At 43.7% G+C, this 21,995-nt stretch overlaps 1 protein-coding gene and 1 non-coding gene across 5 annotated transcripts in view; both read right to left on the reverse strand.

Annotated features, from left to right (window-relative positions):
- SCAP (SREBP cleavage activating protein) overlaps positions 1 to 21,995 on the reverse strand; it is a 305,057-nt gene that overhangs the window by 59,860 nt on the left and 223,202 nt on the right. For all 4 annotated transcript variants that reach the window (XM_068346119.1, XM_068346120.1, XM_068346122.1 and 1 more), the window contains exon 13: positions 20,207 to 20,379. In XM_068346119.1, the coding sequence (XP_068202220.1) occupies positions 20,207 to 20,379 (173 nt within the window). The remainder of the gene's footprint in view (positions 1 to 20,206; positions 20,380 to 21,995) is intronic.
- Positions 14,254 to 14,372, reverse strand: LOC137616809 (5S ribosomal RNA). Its single transcript, XR_011039505.1, has one exon. It is a non-coding gene; the product is annotated as a 5S ribosomal RNA (ribosomal RNA).

Raw genomic sequence — 21,995 nt, forward strand, 5'->3', positions numbered from 1 at the left:
GGCTAAACCAGTCACCCCTTGCCCGACGGAGAAATCTCGAACGGAAAGCTCCCTGGCAAGACCCTTCCAGGGAATGACGAGGAGAGGCTAACCCAAGTTCTGGAAAGAAGAATGTTGCTCAGACCTACCTGAAGATTCTTCCTGCTCTTGCATGTGCCATGCTCTGCATTTACGGGGTGAAGACCGTGTTCTGGAAATACGCTCCAGAAGACTCGCCAGGCTGGCCGTGTTACTGAACCCCGACGGGAATCGCGGTCGCAATCGCCCTGCCGCTCGCGCGATGGTAAATCAATGGTTCGCGCGTGGCTGAACGTGGAAGCGCCCGTGCGCGGGCACGCAGGAGCGCAGACGAAAGTGCGCGAGGGAGCGCAGAAGGAGGACGAGCGTGGTAGGAAGGGCGAGAGCTGGTGGTCGGAATCCGAAAGTTCACAGGCGAGCGATGACCCGTAGGCAAGCAATGGCTACTGCAGGAATCGAGCCGGAGCTCGCGCGATGGAACACCGTCGGTTCGCGCGACGGAACACCGTTGGTTCGCGGGATGGAATACCGTTGGTTCGCGCGCGGGGCAACATTGGAGCGCATGTGCGCGGGCACGCATGCGCGTAGGCGCACGGGCACGTGGTCGCACAGGCACGTGGGCGCGCGGGCGAGCGCAGACGGTCGGGAGACCAATGGCGCGTAGGCGGGCGATGGCGCGTAGGCAGGCGATGGCGCGTAGGCAGGCGATGGCGCGTAGGCGGGCGATGGCGCGTCTTGGCGAGCGATGGCCCGTAAGCGAGTGATGGCGCGTTGGCAAGCGATGGCCCGTCAGCAAGCGATGGCGCGTTGGCAAGCGACGGAGCGTTGGCGAGCAGTGGTGCGTTAACAAAGACGCTAGCGCGCAGGCGAAGAATCGCGCGGGTGCGTAGGAGATCGCTGACGCGTAAGAGACTAGGGATGGTTAGTGCGCATCGCGCTAAACAGAGGGCGCGCAGGTGCATCAGGAAGGTGAGCGCTGATGCGAGCTGTCAATCAGGCGAACCTGGACGGTCAGGAAAAACCGTTGGCGCCCATTGGTGCGTGGCAGGAAAGGGAGCGCAGATGTGCGCTGGCAATTGAAGAAAGCTGGCACAAAGAAGGACAGAAGAAAAGGTGAGCACTGGCGAGCAGGAGGAAGATCTACAGTGAGCCCTCGCTACTTCGCGGTTCGACCATCGCGGATTCACCACTTCGCGGGTTTTTTTCATAACCCATATATATATACAGATCGCGGATTTTCCGGAAATTTCGAAAATACCGCGATATCTGAAGACCCCAAATACGATATTTCGTTATCTGTAATTCCATTAATACTGTAATTAGTAATATCTGCTCTTACTGATTGTTCATTGCATTACATATGACATATAATTCTGCACAGAAAGAAATAAAACACGAAAAGAGAATGTGATCATACGATAATTCAGTACTGTATACAGTACGTAGTAAAATTAAATCGAACATGAAACGCAAATCAGATGCAGTCATACCATATTAGAATGGTGTAAGGCTGCTGATGGCTACTACTGCACTACAAATGTAATGGATGTGCATCTTTTCCATGAATCTTTTGTATGTATGCGTACGTAGTACTGCATCCAATAATATTCTTTGTTGCAAAAATCACATCTCGAATAAGCGTACGAGAGAGAGAGAGAGAGAGAGAGAGAGAGAGAGAGAGAGAGAGAGAGAGAGAGACACACACATCCTACAACAAAACAAGAGTAAAATAGCGTACATAAAGCTGTATTATTATTATTATAATTATTATTATTATTATTATTATTATTATTATTATTGTTGTTGTTGTTGTTATTAAAATTATTATTGTTATTATTATTATTATTATCATTATTATTATTATTATTATTATTATTATTATTATTATTATTATTATCATTATTATTATTATTTATTATTATTATTATCATTATTTATTATTATTATTATTATTATTATTATTATTATTACTGTACAGTATACGTAGGGTACCTTGTACTTTGAATTGGTAACCTACGTAGCATATAAGACGGGTTGTGATTGGTTCAAGCGCTGATAGATGACGAATCAGAACCCAAGTTTTGTTATCTAGCCTGTGATTGGTGTTTAGCCCGCATCTCCAACCCGCAGCATCTACGTATTCGCGGTCACTTTGTCTTCCGCCGTATCGCTGTGTAGATGTTGTTAAGTTATTGTGGACTTTAATCTGTGCTGTGCGTGACTGTTTTAAGTTGAACTTTTTGTTGAACTTTCTGTTAAACCCTACTGTACAATGCCTCCCAAGCATTCTGCTTCTACTAAGGCTGGTAGTGAGCCTAAACGCAACCGAAAGATGATGATGATTGCTGAGAAGGTGACGCTTCTCGGTATGTTAAAAGACGGTAGAAGTTTCGTGGCCGCAGCAAGCCATTTTGGAGTCAACGAATCCACCGTTCGCTATATCAAGAAGGACGAGGCGAACATTAGAAAGACGGCTACCATCATCTTTAGCAGATCAGCGAAGCGAGTCGTTACCACGCGTAATAAAACGATCGTACGCATGGAAGGTGCTTTAGAAGTGTGGATTGCCGACTGCCGGAAGAAGAACATAGCCTTGGATACGAACACCATCCGAACAAAGGCTTGTATGAGAATTTTGCGGCAAAGGAACCTCAAGACGATGATGGTGACCATGCTGAAGAAGATGATGATGTAGATGAACCTCAACCAGGGACATCCACTGATTCCTAGCCTCAGAAACAACGTTTTTCCGCCAGCAAAGGATGGTTCGCGAAGTTTCAGAAACGCTTCGCCCTGAAAAGCGTTTCCCTGCAAGGCGAGGCTGCTTCCGCTGCTGAAACTTACGTGAACCAGACGTTCAAGAATATTATCGCCGAAGGTGGATACAAGCCGGAACAAGTCTTTAATATGGATGAGCCGGCTTGTTTTGGAAGAGAATGCTGTCGCGAACTTTCCTGTTCAAAGAAGAAGCCAAAGCCTCTGGCTTTAAAGCATTCAAGGATCGCGTTACCCTCGTGATGTGTGGCAATGCTGCTGGATTTTTGTTAAAGCCGGGGCTTATTTACAAGTCGAAAAATCCTCGCGCTTTGAAAAATAAGAATAAAAATCTCCTTCCCGTGTACTGGATGCATAATCCAAAAGCATGGATTACGAAGATGCTGACCTCCAACTGGTTCCACCAGTGTTTCATCCCGCAAGTCAGTCAATATCTCTTAGAGAAGGGCTTGCCATTCAAGATCCTTCTCCTTATGGATAACGCTGGTGGACACGCAACTGACCTGTTGCGTGAGGGCGTTCAGGTTGAGTTCCTGCCACCCAACACCACGTCATTAATTCAACCGATGGACCAGGGGGTTATCAGGGCGTTCAAGGCCCTCTACACGAAGAATACTTTGGCGGACCTCGTTGCGTGTGTGGATGCTGCCCAAGAAGATGAAGATGAAGATTTTAATTTGAAGGCGTACTGACGGCAGTACACCATAGCCACGTGCCTGCAGAAGATTCAGAAGGCACTGCAAGAAATGAAACCTGCAACCGTGAATGCGAGCTGGAAGAAGTTGTGGCCCCAGATTGTTTACGACGACGAGGGATTTACTCCGTCTGAAATCCAACACTCTGCAATACGCAAATCTGTGCAGTTGGCTGCGATAATTGGTGGTGACGGGTTTGGCGACATGACGACTGAAGACGTCGACGAGTTGTTGGACTGCCATTCCCAGCCGCTAACTGACGCAGACCTAGAAGACCTGACGAAATCTGCCAGTGAAGAAGAGAGCGAAACACAGGAAGAGACCCAAGAAAATGTCGAGGAAACGGGCTTAACATTAGAACGGCTTGCCAAGGTCTGCAACCATATAAAGGAGGTGAAAGAAATGTTGCAAGAGTGGGACGAGGATATGGTTCGGTCTATGCAATTCTGCAACAAAATCGATGAAGACATGACTCCCTACAGAATGCTCTTAGAGCGAAAAAAGAAGCAGCGGCAGCAACTTCCGATCACAATGTTCTTCCAGCCTCGCCAAAAAGAGCCAGTTCCTCCTGCTGGTACGCCTTCGGAAGAAATTGAAGAAGTTTCCCAGGAAGAAGTTGAAGAGGTGTCCCAGGAAAAGACACCTCCGTCTGAAGAGACGTAAAATACTATCATTTCTACTGTGAAGCAAATTCATCGCCATCATCATTCAAGTTTTTCTTGAACTTCTTTCGCGGTGAGTACAGTAACAATCTTTATTTTTTACTTTAATATTCTAACATTTTAATATTTGTGCCTGTTTTAGTTTAGTACTGTATGCATTAAATTAAAGGGAAGGTTTTAAAAGTCTGAAGAGTATACATGTTGTAACCCATCATATTTTTTTTGTTTAAAATTTAAATTTACGTACGTAAAACAATCTATTCTCTCTCTCTCTCTCTCTCTCTCTCTCTCTCTCTCTCTCTCTCTCTCTCTCTCTCTCTCTCTCTCTCTCTCCATATCGTTTCCTGTATAGTTTTCAAATATGTTCGTCATACATTTGTACATTATTGATCCACTTTATTCTCTCTCTCTCTCTCTCTCTCTCTCTCTCTCTCTCTCGGCATTTCCTTTCCCTTTATAGTTTTGTGAAATTTCGTTGTCCAGTCATTCGGTAATGAGAAGTCATTTTCGCTTTCGGCATCGAAAGAAAACTTTGTTTCTTCAATATACTCATCACTGGAGGATTCAGAACTTGTGCTCTCATTATCAAACAGGTTATCATTATCAAATTCCTCAACAAGAATATCATTTATTTCATCTAAAGAAATAACCTTCCTCTTTAGACCGTTCATTACAAAAGGAACAACAAATAACCACTTATGCATGAACGCCCGAGCGCACTGATAGGAAACCAGTTTTGTTTTCTAACATCAAGCTACCTTCAGAAAAATAGTTGCCAGACATCATATAAGTTTCTATTCACAGTCCCCATATGCTGAGAGTGTTGCCAAGTGGTGATCCTATATTTACTATACGAGTAAACGTAATATCACGAGACTGACGGCTTGTAAAAGGCAATTAAAGTCATGAACGGAATATACAGTTGAAGGCGGTACCGAGTAGATCGTGGTGAACGGTTTATCACGTGGGTGACGCTTAACAGGTTAAAAAAACATTTTATATAGTTCGGTATTTTCTCTATCCATCCTCTCCCAGAAAACCTTCAAATGTGAATTATCGGAATGTGTGCAGATCTTGACAGTGCGATAACTAGTTAGCGACTGAGAATAAAAAAAATAAAAAGCCCGATTGACGATGCGATGAAGAGGATATCGAATACCGATTTTTCCCTAATTGATTTTTTCTACATTCTGTCTAATCCAATGTACAGTCATTCTTATGTAAAGGGCGAACCCCAACATTTCTTGATGCTGCTACACTTTAATTATAGATATTTTACCACCTATTTATAATCTTTATTTATAATAACATCTTTAGTAAAAGCTCTTCAATATCACTTTCAGGAGTAAATGCGTTTATGATCGACGATGAAACGTAAAAAAAAACGTTTTCCTTTTAAGGAGGCGCTTTTTTAGGAAAAAAAAAAAAAACAAAACAAAATTGCTCATATTTAATTTATTTTGATTTTCTAAGGATAAATAAAACAACATTAATTATAACATTATTATTACATAGTACCTGGTAAGATATCTTTTGCCGCAAAAGTTAACCTATAGACAGATGTTAAAATTGGTTAGCGAGTTCGTTATGATCGGCGATGGAACGTACTTAACAAAGTAATGGGTTTGGTTGTAGTGACATGTTTGGCAGTAGCATGATATAAAATAGTCTTTATTTAATTTAATTTTTGGTTTCAAAAGTACTATATAAAAGAATTTCAAACAATTTAGATGAAACGGAGCACAACGCACTACTACTGGATGATAGCGGTAGTCTTGCACACTAGAGCAACAAAGGTGTTCCCATGACGATGCTGTTCTATTGATTTTTTTTTGGAAACTTTTCAATATTTCAAATGGCACTGTTGATTTTGATGGTTTTTAATTTAAAGTTTAATGAATAAGGATTTTTCACCATAATCACAACGGAAGTATAAAAATTAATTAGTACAAATATGGAATATTATACATATAGGTGTTGGACAGTTAGGCTAGCCTAGCGACAAGTTCACACAACAGATGGGCAAACCTTAAAATTTTTTCATCCAAAACTAGTCTTAAAATGTTGAACAGAAATCTTTCTCTCACATTCTCCCCCCCCCACCCTTCTCAGACACCGAGAAACCATCCCCCCCCCCAATACAATTAAGAAAACAATAGATTTCCTACGCTTCGCGGTGCTTGACTCGGGGATTTAGAATGCTCCTCGCAGATACAGGAAATTTAATTTTTAAAAACTATCGATCGCGTAATTGAGGAATCGCGTAATTAGAACACGTGTAATTCGGGACCCTACTGTATGGTGTCACTACTTCGCGGATTTTCACCTATCGCGGTCCGGTCTGGAACCTATCTACCGCGATAAACGAGGGTTCACTGTACGGCAAGACTAAGCTACCGGAGATCGTCCACAGCAGGCGAGCGCTAGATCGCTACTGATGGTGTCCAGGGGACCTGTAACGCGTGGAAGATCGATGGCGATCGTTGACGCGCAGGAGATCGCTGACGAGCAGGCGAACGTTGACGCGTCTGTGGTCGCTGGCGAGCAGAAGGGCGACGCGTGGAATCCTGTGCGAACAGTAAGTAGCTTAGAAGCATGCGTAGGTGACCGCGAGCGTTGCTGCGCTGGAGCAGGCTGACGAGCCGGATCGCGAGGGTGAGGAGAAGAAGAGTCCTTGTCCAAGACCTGAACCGAAGTTCTAGGTAGCGCGGGCGAACGTGGGCGCACAGCGCGCGAATCAGGAACTGGAAGCGCAGGTGCGCTCTGACGGGCAGGAGATCTAGAGCGCTCAGGAGACCGATGGCGCGCAGGGCGCACAACAGGAACAACAGCAGTGGGCGATGATCATCAGGAGAGCGCTGACCGAACAGGAGAGCGCTAGCGATCAGGAGAACGCTGACGAGCAGGAGAGCGCCTGTGCGCTAACACTGCAGAAGGGCATGCAGGGGAACCCTGACACGCAAGGGAAGACCTCCCGTGGGAGGCAACCCCTTGCCCCAAAGGGACCGTTGCCCGTCGGATGACGAGGTCAGACTGCTGTCCAGCTGCACCAGGGGCGGAAGGTCAGGAAGGCGTTGGAGATCGATCCCTGGAGAGATTTAAGGAGTAGGAGCTGCAGGCTGCATACGGAGAAGACTCAAAAAGGCACCTCTTAGCACCCTTATAGGGAGACGGGAGGCCCTTACGACGTAGCGGAAGGTGAGCCTTACGGCGAAGGCGGCCAACAGCAACAACAGCAGAGGAGTCCTCCGAAGGGGAGTCTCTATGAGTGTACTCCCTCGCGAACGAAAGAGAAACACTTCGTAGAAGAGACGGGTCAGCCAGTGACCTAAAAAGAGCAATCCTCCGAAGAGGGGCTCCTGCAGTTGCCCAGCCCCTTGAGCGTAACTGCAGGTGCGACCGCACAGCACCAAGAGCATAGTCGCACGAAAAAAAAAAAAGGCAAGAGGAGAACCCCCCAAAGGGGAAGAACTCAAGCCTGGACAGGAAAACTTCCCTCAGAAGGAAAGTTACCCACCCAAGGAGGCGAGCCTCCTGAGTGTTCTAAAATGAACTGGAGAGCTGTCAATCGTCACGGGAGTACTTCCAGGAGAAGGAGACACGCCCCTGACGAAGATCTATAGGGGAGGCAGCAACAGCCGAATCCCCAGGCCTCAACAAGACAGCTCACTCCGTTGTCACATTACAGAAACGAACTAGATCGGTAACTGTGAAAAAAAAAAAAAATCATTAGTTAATATTCATTCCCCCGGGAAGGCTCTGAAGAGGAATCCCGAGGGAAAAGAACACAAGAATTACACAACAGGCACGTGCCCTCACAACCACTTACACTCACGGAAGGAGAGCTGTAACCAACACAGAATTATAACAATTATAATTATGTAACTATGTAATTTAAAAATGAATGAACACTAAATAAGGAACGAAAACCCCGAAAGGAATCGTTCTACAAAAGCTGAAAAATCAACAAATACAATTAGATTCATAAACTAATTGAGACAAAACGTATGGCGTAGCAACCCCACCCACACGGGAAGGAAGCTACTCAGACGTAGTAAAGGTAACGTAGTAAAAGGGTGAACGACCTCAAAGAGAGAGAAAGACCGTAGTCAAACTCGATCGCGACCCATGAAATTACACCATGGTGGCCTAACTGCCGAGGGCTACACGGAGATATCATACACTACACACACAAGCACGAACTCTGAAAAGGAAACCTACTGATTTCTATGCCCAAATATATACATAAACACAAAAAAATGTTTGCATATATATTGAGTAAAAGAAAAGTAAGTAATTAAGTAAAGACAAAACAAATAATGGCTGCCAAGCGAGGAAAAAGACAGGAACGTCTGTCCATTGTCCGAGCCAAAAGTGAAGTGAGACATTCCACCAGTGTGTGAGGGAGGGAGGGGTAGCAAGCTACCCCTCCCCCCTATCCCTGCTAACTAGCGCGGGGTAGGAAACCCTTGTTAAAATCTAATGGCTCGTCATTTCAGCTACGCCGAAAGTAATACCCAATGTAAATAGCGTGGTTTGTATTTCGGTTACGGAACAAACGTTTATTTGTTCATTATCATTGGCGATGAAACGTAAATACCACGGTTTTCATTTTAGGCAGCGTGTTTAGGAAAAGCATGATATAAAATTGTTTTTACTTAATTTATTTACAATTAAGATGAATTTAGATGAAACGAGAGTAGGAAAAGCATCTGGTATGGATGGTGGGAGAGCTGAGATGTTGAAGGAAAGGGGTGTGACTGTACTTGAATGGTTGGTGAGATTGTTTAATAGGTATTTTGTGTTGTCAATGGTACCAGTAGATTGGGTTTGTGCGTGTATTGTACAGTAGACCCCCGCCATACGACATTAATCCGTTCTGGAGTTGGTATCGTATGGTGAAAATGTCGTATGCCGGGCAATAGAAGAGCTAATGCGTGCAAAACGCCAGGTAAAAACATCAAAATTTTATATACATATTAAAAATTAGTAACAAAATAGTATAGTAAACACTGTACTACAGTACTTATATGTAATATACATGTACTGTACAGTATATAATTAAATAACATTATAAATAAAAATCATATACTGTACTGTAAAGGAAAAATGAAATTTTATTTACCTTTGGAGTGACGTGACTTGAGCTGGTAGTGGGTGGAGGCAAAGGGGGGAGGAGACGGCAGATATATAAACATATTAATGCTAATTATATTATGTCCGCTTAATAATAAATTTATTCTTATTAAACACTTAAAATAAAAAATGCTTTTCTTTTTTATTTTTGTCTTTTGAAATTTTTTTTATGATTTTTTTTTTAGAACTTAATTACTCTTTTTTTTAGCTTTTTTAATAGAATCACTTATATCATCTTTGCTTTCTGACACTTATCTTTAGGAGAAATCTATCGAAAGAAGCCTTTTTCTGACGACTCCTCAAAATATTTCTGAGTATTTTTTTTCAATGAATCTCGTAAGGTTTTCATACCAACCGATAGCTTCCCTTATTTCTGCCGATGTCGTTTCTTCAGTCTCTCCCCCGTCCTCGCCACCACTAGAGTTGTGCTCTTCTTGAATGATGGTCAACTGCATTGCCTCCAACTTCTTCAAGTCTTCAGTCGTAAGCTCCTCCCTGTGTTCCTCGATAAGGTTATCGACGTCAAGCCCCATGGACCTCCCGATTGAAATTATTTCCTCAACATCACCCTCAGGGGCATGATCATCAATGGCCTCATCTTCGGTTGAGGGTTCGAAACCTTCGAAGTAGCGTTCTTCCACAACAGCTGGCAACAGTTTCTTCCATGAAGAGTTCAAGGTGCGCCGTGAAACCTCATTCCAAGCTTTATCAATCATCTACAGGCATTGAACGATGTCAAAATGCCCCTTCCAAAAATGATATTTTCATTATAAAATAAATTTTTTAATATACTTACCCGGTGAATATATAAATAGCTGACGTCTCCGACGGTCGACAGATTCCAAAAACTCGCGAGCGATCGCCATGAAGGCTGCCGGGTGTGCCCACCAGCGCCGACTATCGGCCAGATACCGCATATACTTCTCAACCAAACCAGTTCTTCTCAGTCCGTAGGGTCTCTATCGGGGAAGAAGGGAGGGCCTTTAATATTATATATTCACCGGGTAAGTATATTCAAAAATTTATTTTATAATGAAAATATCATTTTTAAATATTAAACTTAGCCGGTGAATATATAAATAGCTGATTCACACCCATGGTGGTGGGTAGAGACCAGTATTAAAACAATAAAGGCGTATATGCTCAAGAGTTTTTGACAAATATTCAAAAAACAAACTTAAGTATAGGTACCTGGTAAGGAAGCTGACTCTGATGATTACTCTGCCTCATTAGTCCGCTATCCTCACGAAGCCCAGCGATCCTCTTAGGATGCTGAAAAACTCCCAGGAGCTGCTATATCCAGGGTGAACACCCCTATAACAGGACCTCATCAATACCCTTAATCTGGGCGCTCTCAAGAAACAATATTTTGACCACCCGCCAAATAAAAAAGATTGCGAGACTTCTTAGTCTCCCGTACAACCCAAAACAAGATTAAAAATTTCAAGAGTAGATTAAAAGGATATTGGGATTGAGGGAATGTAGTGGTAGAGCCTTCACCCACTACTGCACTCGCTGCTACGAATGGTCCCAGTGTGTAGCAGTCCTCATAAAGAGTCTGGACATCTTTCAAGTAATATGAAGCGAATACCGACTCGCTTCTCCAAAAGGTCGCGTCCATAATACTTTTAATGGATCTATTTTGCTTAATCGCTACTGAAGTTGCTATCGCTCTAACTTCATGAGCCTTGACTTTAAGTAAATTACGATCCTTCTCACTTAAATGAGTGTGTGCCTCCCGAATCAAAAGTCTAATAAAATAAGAACGCATTCTTAGACATGGGCAAAGAGGGCTTTTTAACGGAGCACCATAAAGCCTCTGAACAACCTCGTAGCGGTTTAGTTCTGGATAAATAAAATTTAAGAGCTCTAACGGGGCACAGCACTCTTTCAACTTCATTCCCCACAATCTCAGAAAGACTGGGGATTTCAAATGATTTAGGCCAAGGACGAGACGGAAGTTCATTCTTGGCCAAAAAACCAAGTTGAAGAGCACATACTGCTTTATTAGTGGAGAAGCCGATGTTCTTGCTAAAAGCATGTATCTCACTAACCCTTTTAGCCGAAGCCAAGCTCACCAAAAAAAGTGTCTTGAGGGTAAGATCCTTCAGGGAGGCTGAATTTAATGGTTCAAACCTGTCTGACATGAGGAACTGTAGGACCACGTCCAAGTTCCAAGCAGGAGTCGAAAAATGACGCTCCTTGGAAGTCTCGAAAGACTTAAGCAGGTCTTGGAGATCTTTGTTATTAGAAAGATCCAAACCCCTATGCCTGAAAACAGAAGCTAACATGCTTCTGTAGCCTTTAATGGTGGATGCAGAGAGGGAGCGCTTAAACGCTACTGAAGTTGCTATCGCTCTAACTTCATGACCGTTTCTCAGATAAAGCAGAAAATCCGCAATCTGCGCTACAGAGGCACTGGAAGAGGAAATAGAGGAGGACTTGCACCAGTTTCTAAATACCTCCCATTTCGACTAATAGATCCTGATGGTAGAGGATCTTCTAGCCCTCGCGATCGCTCTAGCTGCCTCCTTCGAAAACCCTCGAGCTCAAGGGAGTGTTTCGATAGTCTGAAGGTAGTTAGACGAAGCGCGGGGAGGCTTTGATGAAATCTCTTTACGTGAGGCTGTCGCAAGAGATCCATCCGCAACGGCAGACTTCTTGGAACGTCTACCAGCCATAGAAGTACCTCTGTGAACCACTCTCTCGCGGGCCAGAGAGGAGCAACCAACGTCAACCTGGTCCCTTCGTGAGAGGCAAACTTCTGCAGCACCTTGTTTAGGATCTTGAAAGGTGGAAAGGCATAAACGTCCAGGTGAGACCAGTCCAGCAGGAAAGCGTCTATGTGGGCTACCTCTGGATCTGGAACTGGAGAGCAGTAAGTCGAGAGCCTCTTTGTCAGTGAAGTCGCAAAAAGATCTATGGTGGGTTGACCCCGTGTCATCCATAGCTTCTCGCACACAGTCTTGTGCAACGTCCACTCCATGGAGATGACTTGTCCTCTTCTGCTGAGGCAGTCCGCCAAGACATTCATTTCTCCTTGCACAAATCTCGTCAAAAGAGAGATGTTACTTGCCTTAAATGGAGTTCCTTCTGATCCGTGGACCAAAGACCTGAGCATTCCAGACTGTCCAGTGGAGCTCCCTAATCCAAATCCGACGCATCTGAATACAACACATGGTTTGGGTTCTTGATCGCAAGCGAAAGACCTTCTCGAAGTCTTATGTTGCTGTCCCACCAAGTCAGGCATGTCTAGACTGAGTTGGAGATTGGGAAAGAGATACTCTCTAAGCCCTTCTCCTTGTTCCAATGGTTTAGGTGAAATTGGAGAGGGCAAAGGTTGAGTCTCCCCAGAGAGATTAACTACTCCAGCGATGAAAGAGTTCCCACGAGGCTCGTTCAAACTCTTACAGAGCAACTGTTTTTCTCTTGCAAGTGACGGACTTTTAACAGAGCTTGTTCCATTCTTGTGGGAGACGAAAAGGCCCGAAAAATTTGACATTGTATCTCCATTCCCAAATAAAGAATAGTCTGGGATGGAGTACTGTAAGTTACGACTTCTCTACGTTCACTATGAGACCTAGCTCCTTGGTTAGGTCTAATGTCCATTAGAGGCTCTCCAGACAGCGATTTAATGACGACGCCCTGATTAGCCAGTCGTCAAAATAAAGGGAGGCTCTGAATCCTCAAAAAATGTAGAAAGCTTGCTACATTTTGCAAGAGCCTTGTAAAAACAAGAGGAGCAGGAATGAGGCCGAAGCACAGTGCTCGAAATTGGTACACTACTTTCCCGTCCACAAACCTCAGAGGTTGTTGAAAGTTTGGATGAATCAGTATGTGGAAGTATGCATCCTGAAGGTCGAGAGAGACCATCCAGCCGCCTTCCCTTACTGCTGCCAAGACAGATTTGGTAGTCTTCATCGTGAACTTTGTCTTGAGAATGAACACATTGAGCGCACTTACATCTTAAGTACTCCTGCAGTGAACGTGGCTGTCAGATCATTGGAGCCATCCCTGATAGCCTTGTTCATGCATGACATAATTGTACAGCAATACATTGACAGCTGGAGAGACCTTCTTACTTAAGGCTCCCAGGGACCAATCCAACAAATAAATACTTCAAACGCTTGAAAAAAACTCCTAACAGGAGATGGTCTAGCTCTGAAGCAGACCATAAAATCTTGGAGCGTCTCATGGCTAGACGACGAGGAGAGTCCACTAGGCTTAAGAAGTCTCCCTGGGCAGAGGCAGGTACTCCCCAACCAAGAACTTCTCCTGTGTCACACCAGACGCTCGAGCGAGAAGCTAATTAAGAAGGAGGAAAAGCAAAAGCAGACTTTCCTAAACTTCTCCTGGATTCCAACCAGTCTCCCAGTAAGAGCATGGCTCTCTTGGAAGAACAAGAGAGAACTGACTTCGTAAATGTAGGAGTCGAAGAAAGTCATGCCAAGAGTAAACTCAGACGGCGGAGCAGCCGTTACAAAACGAGTAGGACAAAATTTCACTAAAGAAATTCATAATTATAAAACAAGGGATTGTTGGACCACCCTAGGTTACTCCTCTTCTGAATGACTCCCCAAAGGTACATTAGTTGAAAGGGGGTCATCAACTTCTTCAGAAGGCACATCATCTGATAAATCTAAAGTCTTTGCGAGAAGGAGATTTATATTCAGAATGACGTGAAGGAAAAGCCTGACAGGCTACATTAACTTGTATATGAACAGAAGTTAAAGTTGGAGGGTCGATGTCACGTTGTGACTGCAGAGAATGTTATTCTACTACACGTCGTGACAGAAGTAACTGACGTTCAAACGTCCCGTAGTAACAGCGGTGACTGCTGTTCAATGCTGTATCGTGACTACGGTGACTGACCCTCGACGTCACGTCATGTCTACGGTGTCTACCGCTCAACGTCACGTCGTGTCTTCGGTGTCTGCAGCTCAACGTCAGCTGTGACTGCAGTGGAATACCAACAGCATCTGGTGTTCCCAGGCGGTCACCCATCCAAGTACTGACCAGACCCAACGTTGCTTAACTTCGCTGATCGGACGAGAAGCGGTGTTTTCAACGTGGTATGGCCGTTGACTGACGTTCAAAGCGATCAAAGTTACATCGAGATTTATGCTCCGCATCTCGTTTAACAGCAAAGCTGTCACTAGGGATAACGTCAGCGTGACGTAACAAAGCTCGTTTAGAAGGTTGAAGACCTGAATCACGTATCCCAGAACCGTGACGTACAAAAAGCAAAGGATCCTTTCGCACAGGAACAGGATCGTAAGCTTCTATTAAAGAAGAAAGCTTTAACAGCATATCTTGCAAAACACCTGTGACTGCGGTGGCTGACGTTCAAACGTCACGTAGTAACAGCGGTGACTGCTGATCGATGCTATATCGTAACTACGGTGACTGACACTCGACGTCACGTCGTGTCTACGGTGTCTACCGCTCAACGTCACGTCGAGTCTGTGGCAGAAACGTCTGTACATGAACGTCATCGCTATGAACGGGACTCTCATGATGACTACAGCTAGGACGTTGAACTTGTTCTGAAGGAACTAATAAACTTCTCAACCGTCTCGAAACCTTACGCCCAGGCTTTTAAAGAGCCGAATCATCGGAAGACGAGGAGAAACTTCGTCTCTCCTGTCTTATGGCAAGGACGTGCTTGACGAGCAACGTCTGATACCTTTGAGGGAACGTCTGTTCGTTGGTTTACACCCCTCACTCCCTTAGGTCCTACGACATTCCTTCTCCCTGGTGCAGGGGAGCCTGAAAGAGGTCTCGGACTAGGCAAGCGACAAGCACGAACAAACGAACCCTCCGCAACACTGAACATGTTTTTCGCACTTTCTTCACTGATATTGCATTTTTTAATAATTTCACATTAGACATGAATAAAGCTGATTTCTACCTGAAGCACGCAATTCTCCCTTAAATCAAAAGGTTAGAATTGCGAAATAAGTCGTATAATGTAAGCACATTAGTACAAAATGAAACACACATGCAAAAATCAAATAACATATACATATATATCGAATAAAACGGAAATATATAAAGTTAAAAAGATCAGTGACTGGGGATGAGACTAAAACCAGGTCACTAAGGACTACGTTTTCAATCTCTCACCGTACAGTGCCTTGGGATGAGAATAAAAACTAAAACGTTTTATCCTCTCTCCCCGTACAGAGACTTGGGACGAGAGTAAAAATCTGAATCGAGAACAACGTTACTCGCTCCCAAACTCCTTGTACAGAGACTTGGGACGAGAATAAAGATCGGATCGTTCTCTCTTTCTCTCTCTCTCTCTCTTGACACTCACAAGAGAATGGCATACTCACTCTTCGTCAATAACAGGTTATTTGACTAAAGGAAAAAACTAAAAGGACTAAGAAAATTAACATGTTCCTTTAAATTAGTATCTAAAAAACTTCAGTTTGAAAGAAGAATGAACAAAACATCAAAATCGATTTACTCTTTCTGCAAAGTGAAACCGTGATTCTCTCTTTCTCTATCGTAAGGATAGAGCGCAAACTGCGTAGCATAAATAAACCAAACGTTAGTTCATCTTTGAAAAACAGCACGAAGACTATTCAAAGAATAAATTTCTTAAAATATTTTCTAAAAATATTCATCTCATCAATCTAAACAAAAATAAAAGTTGAATGGGCTCAACGTTGTTTAACTTCGTTTTCCAAGTCAGGACCGCCTACAAAGAATAGGCAAAGGCCGCTTATAAACAAAAACATAAAATTTATCTCGGTGTTTAGTATAAATGGAAAGCTAATCGAAGAGGCCTAATAAAGGCGGGTGAGATATAAAATATATAGAGGTAAATCTATAAATATCAACAATAATTTATAAAGTGATAAAATAATTACTAAAAGCCTTTAACACACTTCCGTACACTGAGGGAAGGGTCGGCCATCTTTTCTCTATGAAAAAACCAGAGCGAGATTAAAAAAGCAAGGGCAAAAACTTTTCCTCTCCTTTCAAAAGCATTTCTTTTGAAGATAGTATTGAATAATCCAACAAGGCGAAAGCAATAAAACCAAAACCAAGTACTTCACCAATTCGGTAGAAAACTCGAGGTCTAGCGCGAGCGGAACCAGTGTTGTCTTTAACACCGACAGAGAAGAACTGGTTTGGTTGAGAAGTATATGCGGTATCTGGCCGATAGTCGGCGCTGGTCGGCACACCCGGCAGCCTTCATGGCGATCGCTCGCGAGTTTTTGGAATCTGTCGACCGTCGGAGACGTCAGCTATTTATATATTCACCGGCTAAGTTTAATATTTAAAATTCATGGAGGGTGAGTTGAGTGCTTTCGGTCACTTCGAAGCATCTTTTAAACAGATGCTTCGTGTAAAGCTTCTTGAAGTTGGCAATCACTTGCTGGTCCATAGGCTGGAGGAGAGGGGTGGTGTTTGGTGGCAGACAGAGAACCTTGATGAAGGAGATGTCAGGATGTATGTTGGCCTCGAGGCCAGGAAGGTGAGCAGGGGCATTTTCCAGTAACAGGAGACATTTGAGAGGAAGATTGTTCTCTTCTAAAAAGTTCTTGACAGCAGGACTGAAGCAGACGTTTACCCACTCAATAAATATGGTCCTCGTGACCCAGGCCTTGCCATTAGACCTCCAAAATACCGAGAGCCTATCCTTCATGATATTTTGTGCCTTGAAGGCACGAGGATTCTCTGAGTGGTATACCAGTAGGGGCTTTAAGTCCCCACTGGCATTTGCACAAAATGCAAGGGTAAGTCTATCCTTCATTGGTTTATGGCCAGGAAGTTTCTTTTCTTCTGCTGTGATATATGTACGACGGGGCATTTTCTTCCAGAAAAGGCCAGTTTCATCACAGTTAAACACTTGCTGAGGAATGTAGCCTTCTCTGGAAATTACTTTCTCAAACTTCTTGAGGAATTCTTCTGCTGCTTTCTTGTCAGAACTGGCCGTCTCTTCATGCCTGACGACTGAGTGAATACCAGTCTTCTTCCTAAAACGATCAAACCACCCATGAGAAGCATTGAACTCTTGGGAGGCTTGCTGTGACGTTCCTTTGTCTCCCCCGTCTATCTGGGCTTCCACGAGATAGGCAAAGATGGCGCTCGCCTTGTGCAAAATTACCAATTGCGTGTGTATCACCAGCAATTTCCTTCTCTTTAATCCATAGTAGGAGTCTCTCCATCTCGTCGTTGATTGAGGTCCTTCCACTGGCAAGGACAGTCATGCCTTTAGAAGACTTACTTGCTTTAATGGCTTCCTTGTTTCTGATGATTGTACCAATCGTTGACTGGTTACAGCCATATGTACTAGCGAGGGTAACGATGCGCATGCCTTCTTCGTATTTCTTTATTATCTCCAGCTTCATTTCCATAGTAATCATCTTACTTTTCCCTTTAACATAACTAGTAATATTGGGACCCATGGCTAACAAATTAAAGTTTGAATTAAGCACTAAAATGCACAAAAAATACGATATCGCAAGCACTCACACGAGATCAAGTCTTTACGAAACGCACACGAGATTCTGAACTGAGCGCGCAATTAACAAAGAGAGAGAGAGGCAGCATCTCTCTCAGGAATTGTGGGAGGGATTTCGGCCAATAGCGTATTGGCATCTTAGTGACGCCGTGACGCCGACGTATGAGCATGGTGGTAGGCGAGTGACTCGCACAGTCGTATGCGTACAAACCGCCAAGTTTGAATTTTGGAATTCGATGCCGTAAGGTGGGGAAAATGCCGTAACGAGGGGACGAAAAAACATCATATTCCACACCGTAACATGAAAAAAACGTAAGCTACGGACACCGTACCCAGGGGGTCTACTTTACTACTATATAAGAGTAAGGGAGATGTGCTTGAGTGTTGTAATTCAAGGGGTATTAGTTTTTTGAGTGTGGTGGGAAAAGTGTATGGTAGAGTACTGATTAATAGGATTAAGGATAAAACAGAGAATGCAATCTTAGAAGTACTGGGTGGTTTTAGAAGAGGTAGGGGTTGTATGAATCAGATTTTTACGGTTAGGCAGATATGCGAGAAATATTTAGCAAAAGGTAGGGAGGTGTATGTTGCATTTATGGATCTGGAGAAAGCGTATGATAGAGTTGATAGGGAAGCAATGTGCAATGTGATGAGGTTATATGGAGTTGGTGGAAGGTTGTTGCAAGCAGTGAAAAGTTTCTACAAAGGTAGTAAAGCGTGTATTAGGATAGGAAATGAAGTGAGCGATTGGTTTCCGGTGAGAGTGGGGCTGAGACAGAGATGTGTGATGTCGCCGGGGTTGTTTAACTTGTATGTTGATGGAATGGTGAGAGAGGTGAATGCTCGAGTGCTTGGACAAGGATTGAAACTGGTAGACGAGAATGACCATGAATGGGAGGTAAATCAGTTGTTATTTGCGGATGATACTGTACTGGTTGCAGACGCGGAAGAGAAGCTTGGCCGATTAGTGACAGAATTTGGAAGGGTGTGTGAGAGAAGGAAGTTGAGTTAATGTGGGTAAGAGTAAGGTTATGAGATGTATGAGAAGGAAAGGTGGTGCAAGGTTGAATGTCATGTTGAATGGAGAGTTACCTAAGGAGGTGGATCAGTTTAAATACTTGGGGTCTGTTGTTGCAGCAAATGATGGAGTGGAAGCAGATGTACGTCAGAGAGTGAATGAAGGATGCAAAGTGTTGGGGGCAGTTAAGGGAGTAGTAAAAAATAGAGGGTTGGGCATGAATGTAAAGAGTTCTGTATGAGAAAGTGATTATACCAACTGTGATGTATGAATCGGAGTTGTGGGGAATGAAATTGACGGAGAGACAGAAATTGAATGTGTTTGAGATGAAATGTCTAAGGAGTATGGCTGGTGTATCTCGAGTAGATAGGGTTAGGAACGACGTAGTGAAGGTGAGAAAGGGTGTAAGAAATGAGTTAGCAGGTAGAGTGGATATGAATGTGTTGAGGTGGTTTGGCCATGTGGAGAGAATGGAAAATGGCTGTCTGCTAAAGAAGGTGATGAATGCAAGAGTTCATGGGAGAAGTACAAGAGGAAGGCCAAGGTTTGGGCAGATGGATGGAGTGAAGGAAGCTCTAGGTGATAGGAGGATAGATGTGAGAGAGGCAAGAGAGCGTGCTAGAAATAGGAATGAATGGCGAGCGATTGTGACAGTTCCGATAGGCCCTGCTGCTTCCTCCGGTGCCTTGGATGACCGCAGAGGTAGCAGCAGTAGGGGATTCAGTGATATGAAGCTTCATCTGTGGTGGATATCGGGGGAGGGTGGGCTGTGGCACCCCTAGCAGTACCAGCCGAACTCAGTTGAGTCCCTTGTCAGGCTGAGAGGAACGTAGAGGAGATCCCTTTTCTGTTTCTGTTTCATTTGTTTGATGTCGGCTACCCCCCAAAATTGGGGGAATTGCCTTGGTATATGTATGTATGTATTTAGAATTTTACTGGATACAACAAAAGCTATCCTATACAGATGGTTTTGTAATTCACCAGTCATCTTATACAACAGATATGACCTGAATTCATTCAAATTTGCCCAAATTTTTTACCTTGTCTAATATAACGGTCATCTTACACATAGAAATATATGGTAATAAACACAAAAATGCATTTAATACACAGAAGACACGCTTTACTAATCATGAGGCAAGTTTTATGTAAATAAAACACACCAAACAGGGAAAGAGACAAAGGTCAATGGTCACTCATGAACAACATAGATGGTGTGAGCTGGGATTTGGTAGATCTTTTACACTACATAGCATGGATTCACCCAGCAAGATAAGTCACAACATAACTCTGGATGGCCCCCAGAGAAGAGTAATGCTGTACAGTACAAACAAAATAAATTATTTTAAGGTTAAGAATCTTACACTTAGCCCTGTGACTCAAATAAGCTATCATTTTAATTATACATGGTTATAAAACTAACCTTAAGAGTATGATCATGGGCACCAGTGATAAGACGAGTATGGTCACATGTCATAACTGTTATAGGTTGTTGGTGAGCACGGACACCTGCATATCTTATCAGCCTCAGAGACTCGTCATAGCCAAATGTCCAGCCTCCCTGACCCATATCATGGCTACCGCCCCGGTTATGCCCTAAAATAAAAACAAATCAATAAAAATAGTACTATATTCTCAAGGATATTACATGATTATGATGTGAGACAAAGTTATTCTACATGATAGCTTAATAGATTTTATGAAGCTTTAACCAATTATATAAGATCTAATACATTTATCATGGAGCTCATTAAAACAATGTTATTTTCAGGCTACTTCGTTTTATCTAGTTTTTTGTTTCTTGACCAATTACTTCACTTAAAAAGGCTTAGAAAGATAACTTTATATACAAAATATTCCTCATTTTAATTTTTAATATGTATTATTTCATCAGTGTATGAAAGACACTTTCAAATGTGAATATTTTTCATACAGAAGTTTTAAATATTAAACTTAGCCGGTGAATATATAATAGCTGCAACTCTGCGGCTCGACAGACAACATACTCAAAAAACTCGCGAGCGATCGCTATGCAGGTTGCGGGTGTGCCCACCAGCGCCAACTGTCGGCCAGATACCACTCTTGAATGTAAACAAAACCTTCAATTCTTCTCTGTCGACGTTGACGACAAGACGTACTTATACTCGCTGTAGAACCTGGAGTTTTCCCATCATATTTGGTGAAGTACTTTATTTTGGTTTGAGCTTTCGCAGTACAGGTGATTTTCCTCAACATAAACTCTTGAACTCTTTATTGAATCGGATTATTTGTTGATGACTTGGATTGTTTTTGGAATTTTCTTTGACTAATTCAAAATGGCTGACCCTTCTCAAGTACCTAGGTTTCGAAAGTGTAATGCTAGGGACTGTAATAGGCGTCTTCCGAAGGCTTCTCTCGACCCTCATACTGTTTGTTCCAATTGTCGGGGTAAAACCTGTCAATTGGGAGATCGGTGTGAGGAATGCGTGGGCCTTTCGGAATTCGATTTTATCGAATATGATAAGTATACACGCAGACTAGAGAGAGATAGGGTAAGGAGAAGTTCATCTAGGTCCGTAGATTTTTCCTCTCCACATGCCCCTGAACCTAATCCTTCCCCTGTAGTGGTTGTTCCTAACCCCCCTTCTAGCACTCAGGAACCGTCTATGCAAGACATGTTACGTGCTATTCATGCCTTGGGGGAGAGAGTTGAAGCGTTAGCAAGTGACCGTAATCAACTCATGGCTGACGTGAAGGAACTTAAGTGCCACAGTGCCACGGCGGAAAGTGGGAAAGTGATTAGTGCGCAAAGTGTTGTGAACAGTGTTGCGACCGAGGGTTCGTCTGTTCGTGCCTGTCGTTCACCTAGTCCGGGACCTCTTGCAAGCTCCCAAGCCCAGGGGAGAAGCAATGTCGTACGACTTATGGGTTCGAGAGGCCTTGATCAGCGAACAGACGTTCCCTCTATGGTATCAGGCGTATCTCGTCAAGATCGCCCCTACCATAAGACGAGAGCCCATTTTTACCTCGTCTTCCGAAGGCGTTTCACGCAAGAAACCATGGAGCAAGGTTTCTAGGCCTTTGAAACGCAAGTCGGCCCTTCAGGACAGGTCCAACGTCCCGGATGTAGTCATTGGGACAGTTCGGACCCGTTGCTGTCATCGGATGACTGCTCGCCGCCTAAGCAAGGCAAAGTTGTGCCGTCTCAGACGCTAACCCCGGCTGTTACCGCA

This window comes from Palaemon carinicauda, chromosome 22 (genome assembly GCF_036898095.1).
Source record: "Palaemon carinicauda isolate YSFRI2023 chromosome 22, ASM3689809v2, whole genome shotgun sequence".
Taxonomy (NCBI): Eukaryota; Metazoa; Arthropoda; class Malacostraca; order Decapoda; family Palaemonidae; genus Palaemon; species Palaemon carinicauda.